Here is a 13093-nt window from a genome sequence, read left to right as displayed (position 1 = left end):
CGTTGAATAAAACGGTTATACAGTGTGTAGAAGTGGACGGCAATAGTTGTTCTATAGCTCACATCGCCAATAGTGCACAATTTGCAGTGATGGTCTATTGTTGAACTTAGTTTTTTTTTAATTAAAAAAAGATATCTAGACAAAAAATTATTTGAATAAAAAAATTTATTTTAACAAAATCAAATTATTTAAACGGAAAAACAATTCGTAAGATAATAAGTCGCAAATTAGTCGAAAAAAGTCCCAGGTAAGTGAGAAACATCTTCGTGTTAACCTTCAACAAAAGTTTTTAAACTCGTCTCGTTTTCGAATGGAATCCTTCGGATCCTCATTAATTTTGCGTTACCGTTAGATTTAATTTTTTGTATACATAACGTCCTAGTTCAAAAACTAGTTTATACCGAGCATTCCGTTTCGTTAAGTTTCGATCTTTATCATTCAAAATAAATAATATTGAAAATTAATTAAATAAATTAATTTGAACATAGCAATACAGTGTTCGCCAAAAAGCAATACCCTGTTTTTCTTGATTTTTGAAAAATATTTTTGCTTTTTCCTCTTAACTTATTAGTCAAATTGGCTAAACACTTTGGAATTAATAACGTTTATTCGCGGCAAGAACATGGATAACATTTTTTTCTTTAATATAATCTAAAAAATAAAATATTCTTTTATCTCGTAACTTAACAAACAATACGATTAATTACATTGTTTATAGTTTCTTTAAAAGACAAAGTTATCTCTTTAACCCATGCGTGTCTTTTAATCAATGTAAAGAACACTATCACTTTTTTTTTTAATAAAATCACTTTGAATCAACCTCCTCCGACAGCTCATATTTGAAATTCTATACACGTAATACCCAACATATTGTTAACGAATACCTCGACAATCAGTTCTAAAATATTCCAAAAAAAAAAAAAGATTGTATTACAATACAGCATAATTTTTTATGTCGTTTAAATTTTTTTGTTAATAATCATTTACTTTTGATTCGGTTTGATTACGACCTAAATTCACTTAAATATCGACAATAATTATTACGGTGTAGTTTTCAATACAATTTCGTAGCGCTAACACTCGTTTTAATATGTACTAAAACAAAGTATTTACGTGGTATGTATAACAAAAAAAATCTAAATAACCATTATATAAATTGATGGTATTAAAATAAAATTTGGCTAACATCAACATTGCGATTCTTTCATTGAAAATTGCGCTATTTTAATTTCAACATAATTATATTAATTATCAAGTAATCTTTTTTATAATGTAATGTTTCATTCCAGAAACTGATTCAGCATGAGGTACTTCAAAATGTTTTATAGAAGAATCACCGACGATTTCAAATTGAAGGAATTATTACCAGTTAAGATATTATTTTTTATGCAAATGTCGAGTAAGAAAAAAGCTGCGTCGATTCTTAATTTATTTATTTTTATTCTTTTAAGCTATTCTCGTTTTATATCCGTATTTAACAATTCACATGAGAGAATTAGGAATTGATGTTGAAGAAACTGCCATTATGTCAGCTGTAACGCCTATTGTAACAATAGTTATGCCCCCCATTTCTGGAATAGTGGCAGATAGAATTGGTAATTTTAAGGTAAGTTTAATTAAATGTTTTGTAATATAATTTTAAATATGCAATGTAATCATGGTTAGGATAATAACACAAAATTGACATAACTTTTGTTACATAACTCTCAGTTCTTATTGAGCTCGAACAACGTCGATTAACTTGTAACCAATAATAAACGTCTTCTTAATTACGAGGCAAATATATATACATTGTAGACATTGTTTTCTTTTATAAACAAAAGGTTATTTAAAAATACACAGCAAAAAAAAAAATTAAATTCCATTTAATTAATCAAAAAGAGCTTGCAAAGAAAAAGTAATAATCCATTACATACGCTTGTTTTTGCATTCTAAAATTTTTTCCAAATTATCGTTAACCCGATAACGAGCCGATTGTTCGGTGAGTAAAGTTTCAATAAAAAATGTAATTGTTAATAAAGGAATTCTTTCTGAATTAGCTGTATAAACGGTGATTGAAAAATCAAACCAGTATTTTAGCGTTATTTTTCCGTAATGAATTTTTAAATCGAAAACCTTTTAAGTTTATTTACCGATTTAAAAAGAAAGGATTAGCGAGAAATATTAATATTCGACAAAAATTTTATTTAGTAAAATAAATAATTATTTAATTTAAGTTTTATCTTTTGCAATTCAAATCGGGAATTCAAAAACAATACGTAACCAAATGTCCTCAAAGTACTAAACTTAACGCAAGATTATATATACAGAGTGATTCATAACTCGCGTGCAATATTTTGGATGCCGATACAAAATAAAATTTTAAACAAAAAAATAAGAATAATATATTCTATATACAAGTTTTTAGCACATACATAAACATTTAACGTACAACTTGGTTACTTTTTGTTACATGACATCCGGAGTTAAATGCAAAAGAAACAAGATTTATATACATGTTTATGTAATATCTTAATTCTGTTTTAGGTTTTACTCTCAGGATTTTCTATAGTAGGAGGAATTACGGCTCTTCTACTCTTATACGTGCCGGTAGGGAGAATAAAAGTTTATTATCATTCGGCTCTTGTCGTTGGTTTATCGTGTTCCTCACGACTACCCTTGGAATTGATAATCCCAAATGCGACTGAATGTACAACATACAGACAAGCTATCGTCGATAACGTCTCTTTGAGCATAGTATCTTGCGGATATTTATGTCCCGCATCGTTTAATGCGGAAAATATAACCGTTGATAGATACGTAACGAATTATTATAGTGAACAGAATGAAGCATCAAAAGATTATATTCTCTCTCCCAAAGATCTTGAGTTTCTTAAAGAAGAGCTTCACCCCGAATCTCATGAAACGCTGAAAATCAACGAACAGTATTTTAGTGCGTATAGGAAGTTTGAAGATGGCGTGTATTATTTTCCAGGAAAAGAAGTTTTTGATTTATCTTGCTATGATGCAAACAATACGTGTGAATACTCAAGAAATTGGAAGAACGGATCTAAATTAAACGCTTACTTGCAATCGAAAAAATATTTTTTCGACGATCAAACCACTTACAATGTGCATTACTTTAATGAGGGGAAAAAACATTCGCCAATTTGTAGTGATGGATTTCAAATTTTAAAAAACGAAACTATTTCAATAGATGTTTTCGCTGTGGACAACCAAACAAATGTTTACGCTACCGAAATGTGCGAAAAAATGTGCATCGCAACAACCGAAAGAAATAAGTTATGCACAAACAGTTTTAAAATGGTCGATATTAATTCTTCATTCACATTTTGGACCTACCTAGCCGTGAGAGTTTTTATTGCAATCATAGGCGGAACAGCTTACACAATGTTCGAGGGTGCCGTTATTGCCATTTTAAGGGAATACAAAGCCGATTACGGATTACAAAAGATTTATGCTTCTTTAGGAGGCGTAATAAGTTCCCCATTATCCGGATGGTTAATTGATTACGTAAGCATAGGGAAAAAATACACCGACTTCCGCCCAGTTTTTTACCTTTACGCGGTTTTAAAAGTCTTAAGCGGGATTATGATGTTATTTATTAATTTGAAATTTAAAGCTCCAGCTCAAAAAGTCGTTTCGGAAGTGCGATCAATTTTAAGCGTCGAATTATTTTCAGTTTTTGTTGCAGTATTTTTATTAGGTAATTATTTTTTGTGTTTTTAAGTAAATTTAAATTTTTGTTTTTTTAGGTTCAGCTTGGGGTTACATAGAAAGCTTTCTTTTTTGGTTACTCCAAGATTTGGGTAGTTCTAAATCTTTAATGGGATTAACAATAACGACTGGTGGGTTACTTGGAATACCAATTCTTGTCGTTTCGGGGCCGTTGATTAAAAAACTCGGCCATGCAAATGTGATTTTCATTGGTTTTATTGCTTATGTGATTCGATTGCTGGGCTATTCATTGATTTATAACCCTTGGTTGGCGCTGATTTTTGAGGGGTTGGAATGTATTACTCAGTCTTTGTGTTTTACGGCTGCTGTCACTTACGCCGCGCGTTTATCCACGCAAAGAACTGACACAACAATTCAGGGAATATTCGGGGGCTTATTTTATGGGGTTGGTAAGAGTTTTGGAAGTTTAGTTGGGGGTTATTTCATCAAAATGATCGGAATAAGAGGCACTTTCCAAGTATTTTCGGGTATAAGTGGTATCTCTGGATTCCTTTATTTGGGCTTTTACCACATTTACATGAAAAAGCGATCGATTTTGAACGAAAAAAAAGTTGTTGGAGAAAAAGAAAACGACAACAATCAAGATCAAACCCCGAAAAAGACTGACGAAGAAAATTCGCAAACCGAAAACAACGTTGAGTCCATGGATTTTGAAGTCGTAACATTACCGAATGATGAGGTTATAATCACGGAAGTTTCCATGACTAATTTGGCTTATATTGATAGTGAAGATGAAAACAACCAAGAAGAAACACCGAAAAGAAGCGACGAAAAAAAGAATTTTAATACTATAACATTACCGAGAGATGAAGTTATAATTTCCCAAGATTCTGTAGATAATATGAGCTATGAAGAACAAAACAATTCAAACGATAACAGCCAAGAAGAAAAGTCGAAAAAAATCGATGAAAAAAGATTCCAAACTAAAGATAATGATGATTCGATGAATTTTGAAATTGTAACATTACCAAATAACGAAGTTATAATTGCCAAAGTATCCGCGACTAATTTCGGCTATGAAGATACAGAGGAACAAAATGACTCAAAGAATCCAAAGAATGACGATAAAAAGGAATAAAATTTGTGAAATAAGAAAACTTAGTTAATTTCACTCTGATTTCATAAATATCTTGTTAAATAAATAAATTTTAAATAAATAAGTTGTTTTGATTCATTTCAACTCATATTAATTTAATCAAAATTGTAAATAAAAAGTGTTAATTCAAAATTGGTTTAATAGATAAAGTATTAATTACAAAACACATCATTAATACTAACTGGACTACTATTTCCAGTTAATTCACATACAGCGTATTTGATTTTAGTTGTCACAACTGATAGATGACGTTATTTATTGTTATTAGTAATATGTTCAGAATACCAAGCGTTGTTATTAACAACATGGAAAACTATGAATTCATTTGATTTTCATATTTTTCAACTACGACAATAATCGTAGTTTTCACAACTTTCAATCTAAAAGTTTTTTGTATACCATTGGTTCCTGTATTTCTGTGGACTCTACTCTATAAATATAAATTTAATTGAAGTGAACATACAAAAATCAACAACAGGGATTAATAAAACTAAGATTTTTTACTTAACCATAGAGAAGATTTATTCTAACCGCATACAAGTTAATAAAATAACATGTTTATTTTTTCGTCGCTGCCGCGGCTTCATCTTCTCTGGCGTAATTTTGAAGCACCTCTTGCTTCTTTGTCGCGATACGTTCTTTCCTGCGTTCCTTCGCCTCCTTAACCTTCGTCCTTCTCGCCTCAGCCTGATCATTCAACATCTTTGCACGCGCCTTTTCAGCTTTCTTTTTGTGAATATATTCCATTAAGACTCTCTTGTTCTTGAATACATTACCTTTCGCCTTCATGTACAATGAATGGTACAGATGACGATCGATTTTTTTGGCATCCCTGTATTTTCTTAGGAGTCTTCTCAAAACTCTCATGCGTTGTATCCACAATTCCTTAAAAGAAATTGTTGCTTTAATTAATTTTAATTGTGGTTTAGAATTCTTTAAGAGGGGCTAATCCATTTATAACTTTACATTGACAAAACATGGCGCAATATTTATTTTAATAAAAAATTTCTTACTTTTTGGGGCATACGTGCGTTGGCGGTACCCTTGCGTTTACCGAAACCGCAATGCCTTCCTTTACGACGAGCTTCAGTGTTTTTACGAACCCTAGCCCTGGAGTGGACGGCGACAGGTTTTTTGATGATCAACCCATCTTTGATGAGTTTACGAATATTTTGCCCTACAAACAAGACGTTCTACGTACAAGGATATTCCCCAAATCTCGGATACTTACTGGAATTTGTATTTGCAATATCGTTTATTTCATTTGGATCTAACCAAACCTTTTTCTTCCCGCATCTCATAACAGAGGCTGCAAGCCTCTTTTGTAACTTTAAAGAACTGGAAAGAAAAAACGCAAAACATAACCTCAAATCTTATTTTTCGAATAATATATTAAAGTAGCACGAACTGAGCTCTTTATCGTGTTCAATGGTTGAAATGTTAAAAACGATTTCTTTTTGTAGAATTTGGGTGGAATTGCTCAAAAAACTAGCGTTATTAATAGCCGAATACCACCATGTGGAGCAACACGTGCATAATTTTGGTATTTCAGCTTAATCGGCACGAAATAGATAAAGGAACTCTTATAATATGTTTATTAAAGTAAGAGATGCAATTTTTTGCGTTTAGAGTAGGAAATAAGCTTTGTTTATTACTTACCTCATAATGAGCAATGTGCACCGCACCACTCATACACAACAAGAGAGAGTACAAGATGGTGTTCGGTGTGAAGTTATATGCGGAGACGTCACTGGTCAAATAAAGTCCCAACAATTATTTATTTCGTCGTTAATTATTACTATACCTTGATTAAACTCACTTTTTATAATTAAAATATTTAATAAGGAATTTTTAATTTATACTCCATAAGCGTAATATTAATATTTTATTATAAATTAAATAATAAGTGCTGATTTGACTCAATTTCACCCAAATCAACTTAAGGTTTTAGTTAATAGATGGCCCTCTAATTTAACCTGAAATTAATACAAATATAACAATCCTTTTCTTAAGTTCCTTTTAAGGGTGAACATGTATGTAAAAGTATTTTGGTATTATATGGCCTAGAGTACTAAAGCATGGAACCGCAGCGGCATCGCAACCGTATTTCCTGATCCACGTACTGTTTAGATTGTGTATTCACGATTCTTCAAAGTATTTGTCTTATACGTCGTCAGATGTGTCATCTGTTGGGATATGTACCTATGATGTTCAGCTCATACGCTTCCTAGTGTAATTTCACTTTAATTATAGTTGGTCCCAATTTTCTGCCGCGGCTCTTTATTCTTTTTCGACTTCGCTATAAAAATCGACAAAATCATCTACTATCCATGCCAAAAGTCAAGCCCCTCACTTTGGAGATCGATATCTTCGCAAACGTTCGATAAAAAAAAATTGCGGTAAAGTTTGTTGAAATTACTGAACAAGTGGCAAGAATAGATGCCACACTTAATATTTTATGGTTATAAAAGGATTTAAAAATTAAAAATAATTAACACAATAGGAACGGTTATTAAATTTTTCTTTTTGACACTAAAAAATAACATTACATTATAATTTTTTCATAAACAATTTATATTTATTAACAAATAAACGAAGCAACTTGATTTAAGATTCAAAAAATATTTTAGCACTGCTCAAATTATAATATAAAAGTTGGAATTCCTAAAACCAAAAGATATTATTTATTGATTATTAATAATAATTATTAATTAATACCGCGTCATAAGAATTAACTCTTTTTTCGGTTAAAGATAACGTTTGTTGTAATTTTTGATCATCTTTACTGGCAAGGTCCCATTGTTGTTTTAAATTTTTTCGGTCATTTAATATTTTTGCTTTAACCGATTCGAACCAATGCAAAGTTTTTAACTGGTTTGTTTGATCTAATAATTCAAGAATATACGCTAATCCCATTGCGAATCCGTCGTCTGTAAAAGCGGCGCCTTCGCGGTTCTTTTTATTTAACCTTTCTTTGCTCCCTAAAGAATGCTCGATGAAGTTGATTGTTAATGGGGGAACAATGACGTAAAAATTTCTTAAATGGATATTTCTAGGGTTACGAAAAACCGATGCAAAAACGGTGACTAATAACTGAAAATATTCGGTTGCTTCTTCGAAATTTTCGGCTAAAATTTTAACATCTCTCGTTAAATGGCACGCTGATTTTTTTGTGTTCTCATTAAACGGCGTGTTTTCAAGCGTGTTATTGAATTCGTCGACCGATTTTAAATCGGGAATAAAACACGTCGCGTCTGATAAACATCGTCGACCTCCGGATCTTATTAATCTTATGTAACCCATGGCATTTCCAATTTGTGTGATTAATTTTCGAAATAAATCCAACGGACTTAAACCTTCCTCGTTTAAGCCCAATTTTTTAATTCCAATGTTAAATTTTTCGGCACGTTCGAACGGGTACATTTGATTTAATTCCGATTTGTGTTCGGTAAAAAAACGGATATCTTTTAATAGCCTCGATTTAATCAATTCGTCGAACATAAATTGCGAAAAAACAAAAAACTGATTTTGCAAAAATTGATAAGTAAAGTTTACGGTGGTATTCATTATCCCAATTCCGTGTGTTCTTATCGAGTTTGCAACGTGTGATATGTTAATTGTATTTAAATGTTTATTGTTGCTCCATTCTTCGACAAAAACTTGATTATTTAAATTGTATAAATATCTACTAACGAAAATGTTAATGTTTCGCATTATTTCCAAAACGTCTAGACCTTGTTCTAATGTTTGCATCGGTAAATTACTTTCTACCGCTTCCAAACCATATTGTAAATAAGCTAAACGTCTCATTTCTACGTACGTTTTCCAATCGTGTTGTGCGACGGTCGTTAAGTTATAAAAAGTTGTACCTAAATCGTGTTCAACCTCGCTTTTTATATCCAAATATTTTTTATCGAGTAATCCGGGGAAAATTTTTTTAAATGAAAACGGAGGCGGATTTTGGAACGGATCGCTCGGCGGTAATTGTAAATGCAAATGCGTTTGCAAACGTAAATGGGTCTCAACTTGTTGCGTTAAAGGATTAATTAACTCTTGTTTCACTAAATTCCTTTTGGTTAAAGAAAATGACTTGTTTATATTTGTTGAATCACTTAAAGCTTTTAATAATAGCTACAAGAAAATTAAAAATTAGTAGCTGCGCAAATAATAAAATAATAATAATGATATACGTAAGTCCGTGATAAATCGCATCTTGTTTCGATTAATTTTCCGAAATAGACCGGTAAGAGTACTTGATGCCAATAAAGAAACGAACAATCGCATAATCTCGCCATTAAATATCCAATGTTTGTTATTACTTCTAATTTTGTTATTGTAGATCGAATTTCTTGTAGAACGTCGTTCGAAAGACCGCTTGCTGATAATGCTAGTTTTGTTAGTAAAATTCTTTCTTTTGTGTTAGGACCTAAAAAGTATGTTATTAGACTAAAAAGGTATTATCATATAATATTATTTTTTGTTATAACATTTTAACTTGTGACAAATTAAACTTGATTAAACTTTGAAGATGAGGGTACATTAATATTAATAATAATAATGTCTCACTTATTATGAAAGAGGTAGTATTATTTTATGAGGTAATATAGTCACAACGGTTCAGAAATATAGCAAATGTTATTAAAAAATTTAACTTACCATTTAAAGCATGTTCAGCAACGACTAAAGCTGACAAAACATCCAAATGTTGTTCCTTATAAGCCTTATCAGTCTTTAAACCTTTCTAAAAATGTTATTAAATAAAAATAATAAAAAAATTGAACTTTTTACCTTAATGTTAATTAAAATACTCAAAGCTTTATGATTTAAATGTTGCATAATCATTAAAAGAATGTAAGTTAACGGTAATTGGTGGTTAGTAAAAATGAATTGAAAACTTTTTAAGATCTCAATTAATTTACATAAAACGACCAAAACCGATTTGGACATCGGTTTTCCCTCATCAGCATGAAGATTAGTGATCCATTTTAGTAGTTCACAAAATTTTTTCGACATTTTTACACCATCTATTAAAAGATTACAAGCTTCGTTTAAATGGTGGACTTGTAATTGACTCATATTGACTTTAGTCAAGGAATTTATATCAACCATCCAATTGTAAGCATGTAAATAAATCAAATTTGTGTCTTTTAGCAAGTTTTGACATCGTATGTTTATTTGATTTAAACGACACGTTTGGAACATTTTTACATCAATTTTGTCAGTCGTTGATAGGTGTGTTGTGAGAAATTTTTCTGGATACCAAAGAACATTCCCGTAAATCGTACAAACAGTTGTTTTTTTATTTATGTCCATGAGACGCTTTAAAATTCTTTTATCCATCGATCCAAAGAGGATCGTTTGAAAAGCAACCAAAGTATTTGCTTGTAAAAAGAATTGCGTGTACGTAATACCATCTTCATCTTTTTCTAAATCATTTAAAAGCTGTTGGGTGTACAACAAAAATTCGCTTGCTAAGCTGCATCCCTTTATGGACGTTATTAATGATTCTTCTAAACATTTTTCCATAACGTGCTTATTTAAGACAAAAAGTAAAACATTAATTATTAGTTATCATGTTGGGATAAAAAAGAAAATTACCTGCAAAATATTTCCGGATAACAACATATTTTCGATATCATTAACTTTTCGGAATAAGCATTGCAAATTTTCCATGGTCATTTCGTAATCCCCAGGTGATGACATCATATATCGTAAAGATCTTCGATATAACCCGCAATGTTCCTTGATAATTGGACGATTTAAGAGGGTGTCAAATACGGCCAAGCAAACTAAAAGTTCCGAGAGACAATCTAACGGTTCGGGAAAAGAACAAGTTGCACTTCCCGTATAAAAACCTTTCCCTAAAATACCACTGAGTTGTCGCAAAACCAAGACGATTACTTGGTGAGCACGATTAATAAAAAATGAAACTTTTTGGAGTGTTTCAAGGAGTTTGCTGAATTTGTTAATTGCTTTACCTTGTTCTACAACAATTATTATTTGTGTGTTTTATTAACAATTATAATCATTTGTATTACCTTCTTCGTAAAGTATAAAATGTTCATAAAATTCTTGAGCTTCATCCGTGAGTAAATTTATTTCCTGACAAACAGAGAGTAAGCTAACAAAAATTTTAGTTAAAATCTTATTATCCGAGTGGATAAGTTGAAGTAACTTGATATTTTCCTTAGGCTGAAACTCTAAAGAGATGGGTTTTATTTTAACATTTCTATCATTTTGTAATTTCTTCTTAAAAGAATTCAATTTCTTGTGGTAATTCTCCAAAAACGTTCCGTATCTTTGCAACTGAGCTTGGCCGATTAACCCTTAAACGTTTAAAATGGATTTATTACGCTACTTCTGAAGTTAGGTTACGCTTACGCTCGGTTTCTTTATTAAATTTTTTCTCTGCAATCAATGACGGTTCCAACATCTTCAACAAGGTTTAATCCAAATTCATTACAATGAAGTTACTAAACTTTGACGTTTACGGTTTGTTTTGAAAGCTGGTTTCCGTTATTGCTAATAGATGTCGCTGTATACGCGCGAATTTTAAAATAAAATAAATTTGGTTAAAAAAGTGGTTTATTTTTGTAAGAGATAAAAAAGTAAAAAAAAAGTATATATAATGTCATTAATCTTAATTAAAGTAAGGTGCGGTTTTAAATTAAAGAATCTAACACATATTCATACCACTTGGGCATCGTCCAACAATAAGTAAAATGTGTTAGTGTATCCAAAATTAAATACCAGGACTTATTTACCTCGTTCTCGAGTTTATATTACTCACATAAAGTATTTTTATTTTAAAAATTCCCAAATGGCAGTGAATTAAGATAAATATTAATCAATATTTAATTTTTATGTTCAGCATAGGTCTACGCTGGTTGATTTAAAGCTCTTTCTTTTTTTGCCGCAGAACGGTTTGTTGATCTTTCTAAAGGTTGGTTTAAAAGTTTACGTTTGTCACTATCTATACCGTTTTATTTTACTTTCGTTTAAATCGCGATTTTTTTACGAAATTTACTTACGTAGCGGAAAGTTTTTTTAGAAGCTTGATGAGGGAATTAAATTTATTTATTGCCATACATCATTGTAAAGAGAAAACATTTTTCATTACTTTAATATAAAAACCGTTTTTTTTACTACCATCAATAAATTCGTAGCGATTTTTTAAAATTTCATTATTAATTTTTTTGAAAAATGGTCCTTATACGTCATTTTAAAGAGAAATGTTTTTTCTTTAATTTGATATAAAAATCGTTTCTTTAAATAAATTCGTGGTCATTTTTTATAGTTTGATTTTTAATTTTTTTTATTAACCCAAACAATGTTTCTTCTCTCACTCTCATTCATAAATGCGTACTGATTTTTTTGTTTGATTATTATTTTTTTATTATTTCCTCCAAAAGCTCCTCCAAAAATCTAAAGTATTTCTTTGTGTGTTTTCAGGTAATGGTGTCCCACGTAAACCGTGTCCCGATTTTGAGTCTTCGCCAGGTCAGGGTGACTAAGAAATAGTTCCTGTAGAGATTCCAGTCCGTCGTTTTCTGGAAGTCCAAAGACTGCCGTGACTCCAAGAGAAGTCTCAGAAAATGGCTGGGAGTAACATCGTTTAGGACTTCATAGCATCAAGATGCAAAAGACTCACACTTTGATGGAACAGATGAAGGCAACAACAAAGATGTTGCGAACAAATCCTTAGAACCAGTCTCATTTCAACGCAGGCCCCTAGATATTCCATTTCTAAAAAGCGCGAAATGTTAATTGAAGTTAAAATAAATAAGATGAGATGTAAACAAGAAATTGGAACGGTAGAATAGTATTTGTTTTCGGTATGATTAATGGTCTAATGTCTGAAATCTGAGTCGTGAAATCGATTGTAAAAGCAATCAACAATCGAAACGACATTTATCTTCTTGTTTGCAACCCTTGAAGAAATGAAAAAATGAGAGACAAAGAAAAAGAATAAAAGGATAATAAAATGCATGTACAAGTCTTTTTTTAAATACCTATTAAAAGCAAAAAGGTTAATTTTAGATAATGTTTAGATTACTTGTAATGAATTATGTACTAGTGATTTAAAATATACATCAACATTCCGGCTATAAAATTTTACTTTCACCCGATATGATTCATCTCGTTCGAAAACGTCTTCAGGAAAAATCAACATAAAAAAAATTGAAAATATCAAATTTTTATTGGTTCAATTTCGTTTTGGGAATGACGTACTCGAGAGAATGAGTTCGAAATTACGGA

At 30.9% G+C, this 13093-nt stretch overlaps 3 protein-coding genes and 1 long non-coding RNA gene across 5 annotated transcripts; 2 read left to right on the top strand and 2 right to left on the bottom strand.

Moving 5' to 3' along the window:
- Window positions 1-11: 11 nt before the first annotated feature.
- LOC111414266 (uncharacterized) lies at window positions 12-4892 on the top strand. Of its 2 annotated transcripts, none has more exons than XM_023045563.2 (5): window positions 12-247; window positions 1290-1399; window positions 1452-1606; window positions 2527-3706; window positions 3756-4892. In XM_023045563.2, exons 2-5 carry the CDS (start codon window positions 1303-1305, stop codon window positions 4814-4816), a joined length of 2493 nt encoding a protein of 830 aa, XP_022901331.2. In that variant the 5' UTR covers window positions 12-247; window positions 1290-1302; the 3' UTR covers window positions 4817-4892. The 2 variants fall into 2 exon arrangements, with proteins under 2 accessions (XP_022901331.2, XP_022901333.2); XM_023045565.2 differs by lacking the exon at window positions 12-247 and adding an exon at window positions 815-1116.
- Window positions 4893-5330: 438 nt separating this feature from the next.
- On the bottom strand, window positions 5331-6592 carry LOC111414245 (ribosomal protein L19). The gene is made up of 4 exons (XM_023045531.2): window positions 6494-6592; window positions 6066-6172; window positions 5848-6011; window positions 5331-5719 (listed from the first exon to the last, which is right to left on the bottom strand). Exons 1-4 carry the CDS (start codon window positions 6496-6498, stop codon window positions 5393-5395), a joined length of 603 nt encoding a protein of 200 aa, XP_022901299.1. The 5' UTR covers window positions 6499-6592; the 3' UTR covers window positions 5331-5392.
- A 746-nt stretch (window positions 6593-7338) lies between these two features.
- On the bottom strand, window positions 7339-11336 carry SWI (strumpellin and WASH-interacting protein). Its single transcript, XM_023045486.2, has 8 exons — window positions 11216-11336; window positions 10873-11160; window positions 10433-10818; window positions 9623-10366; window positions 9491-9575; window positions 9025-9260; window positions 7553-8965; window positions 7339-7498 (listed from the first exon to the last, which is right to left on the bottom strand). The coding sequence occupies exons 1-8, from the start codon at window positions 11265-11267 to the stop codon at window positions 7442-7444; spliced, it is 3261 nt and encodes a 1086-aa protein (XP_022901254.1). The 5' UTR covers window positions 11268-11336; the 3' UTR covers window positions 7339-7441.
- A 219-nt stretch (window positions 11337-11555) lies between these two features.
- On the top strand, window positions 11556-12823 carry LOC111414216 (uncharacterized). Its single transcript, XR_002706250.2, has 2 exons — window positions 11556-11777; window positions 12287-12823. It is a non-coding gene; the product is annotated as an uncharacterized lncRNA (long non-coding RNA).
- The last annotated feature ends 270 nt before the right edge of the window (window positions 12824-13093 follow it).

This window comes from Onthophagus taurus, chromosome 8, assembly GCF_036711975.1.
Source record: "Onthophagus taurus isolate NC chromosome 8, IU_Otau_3.0, whole genome shotgun sequence".
NCBI classification, from domain to species: domain Eukaryota; kingdom Metazoa; phylum Arthropoda; class Insecta; order Coleoptera; family Scarabaeidae; genus Onthophagus; species Onthophagus taurus.
This window is presented reverse-complemented; position numbering and strand designations above follow the sequence as displayed.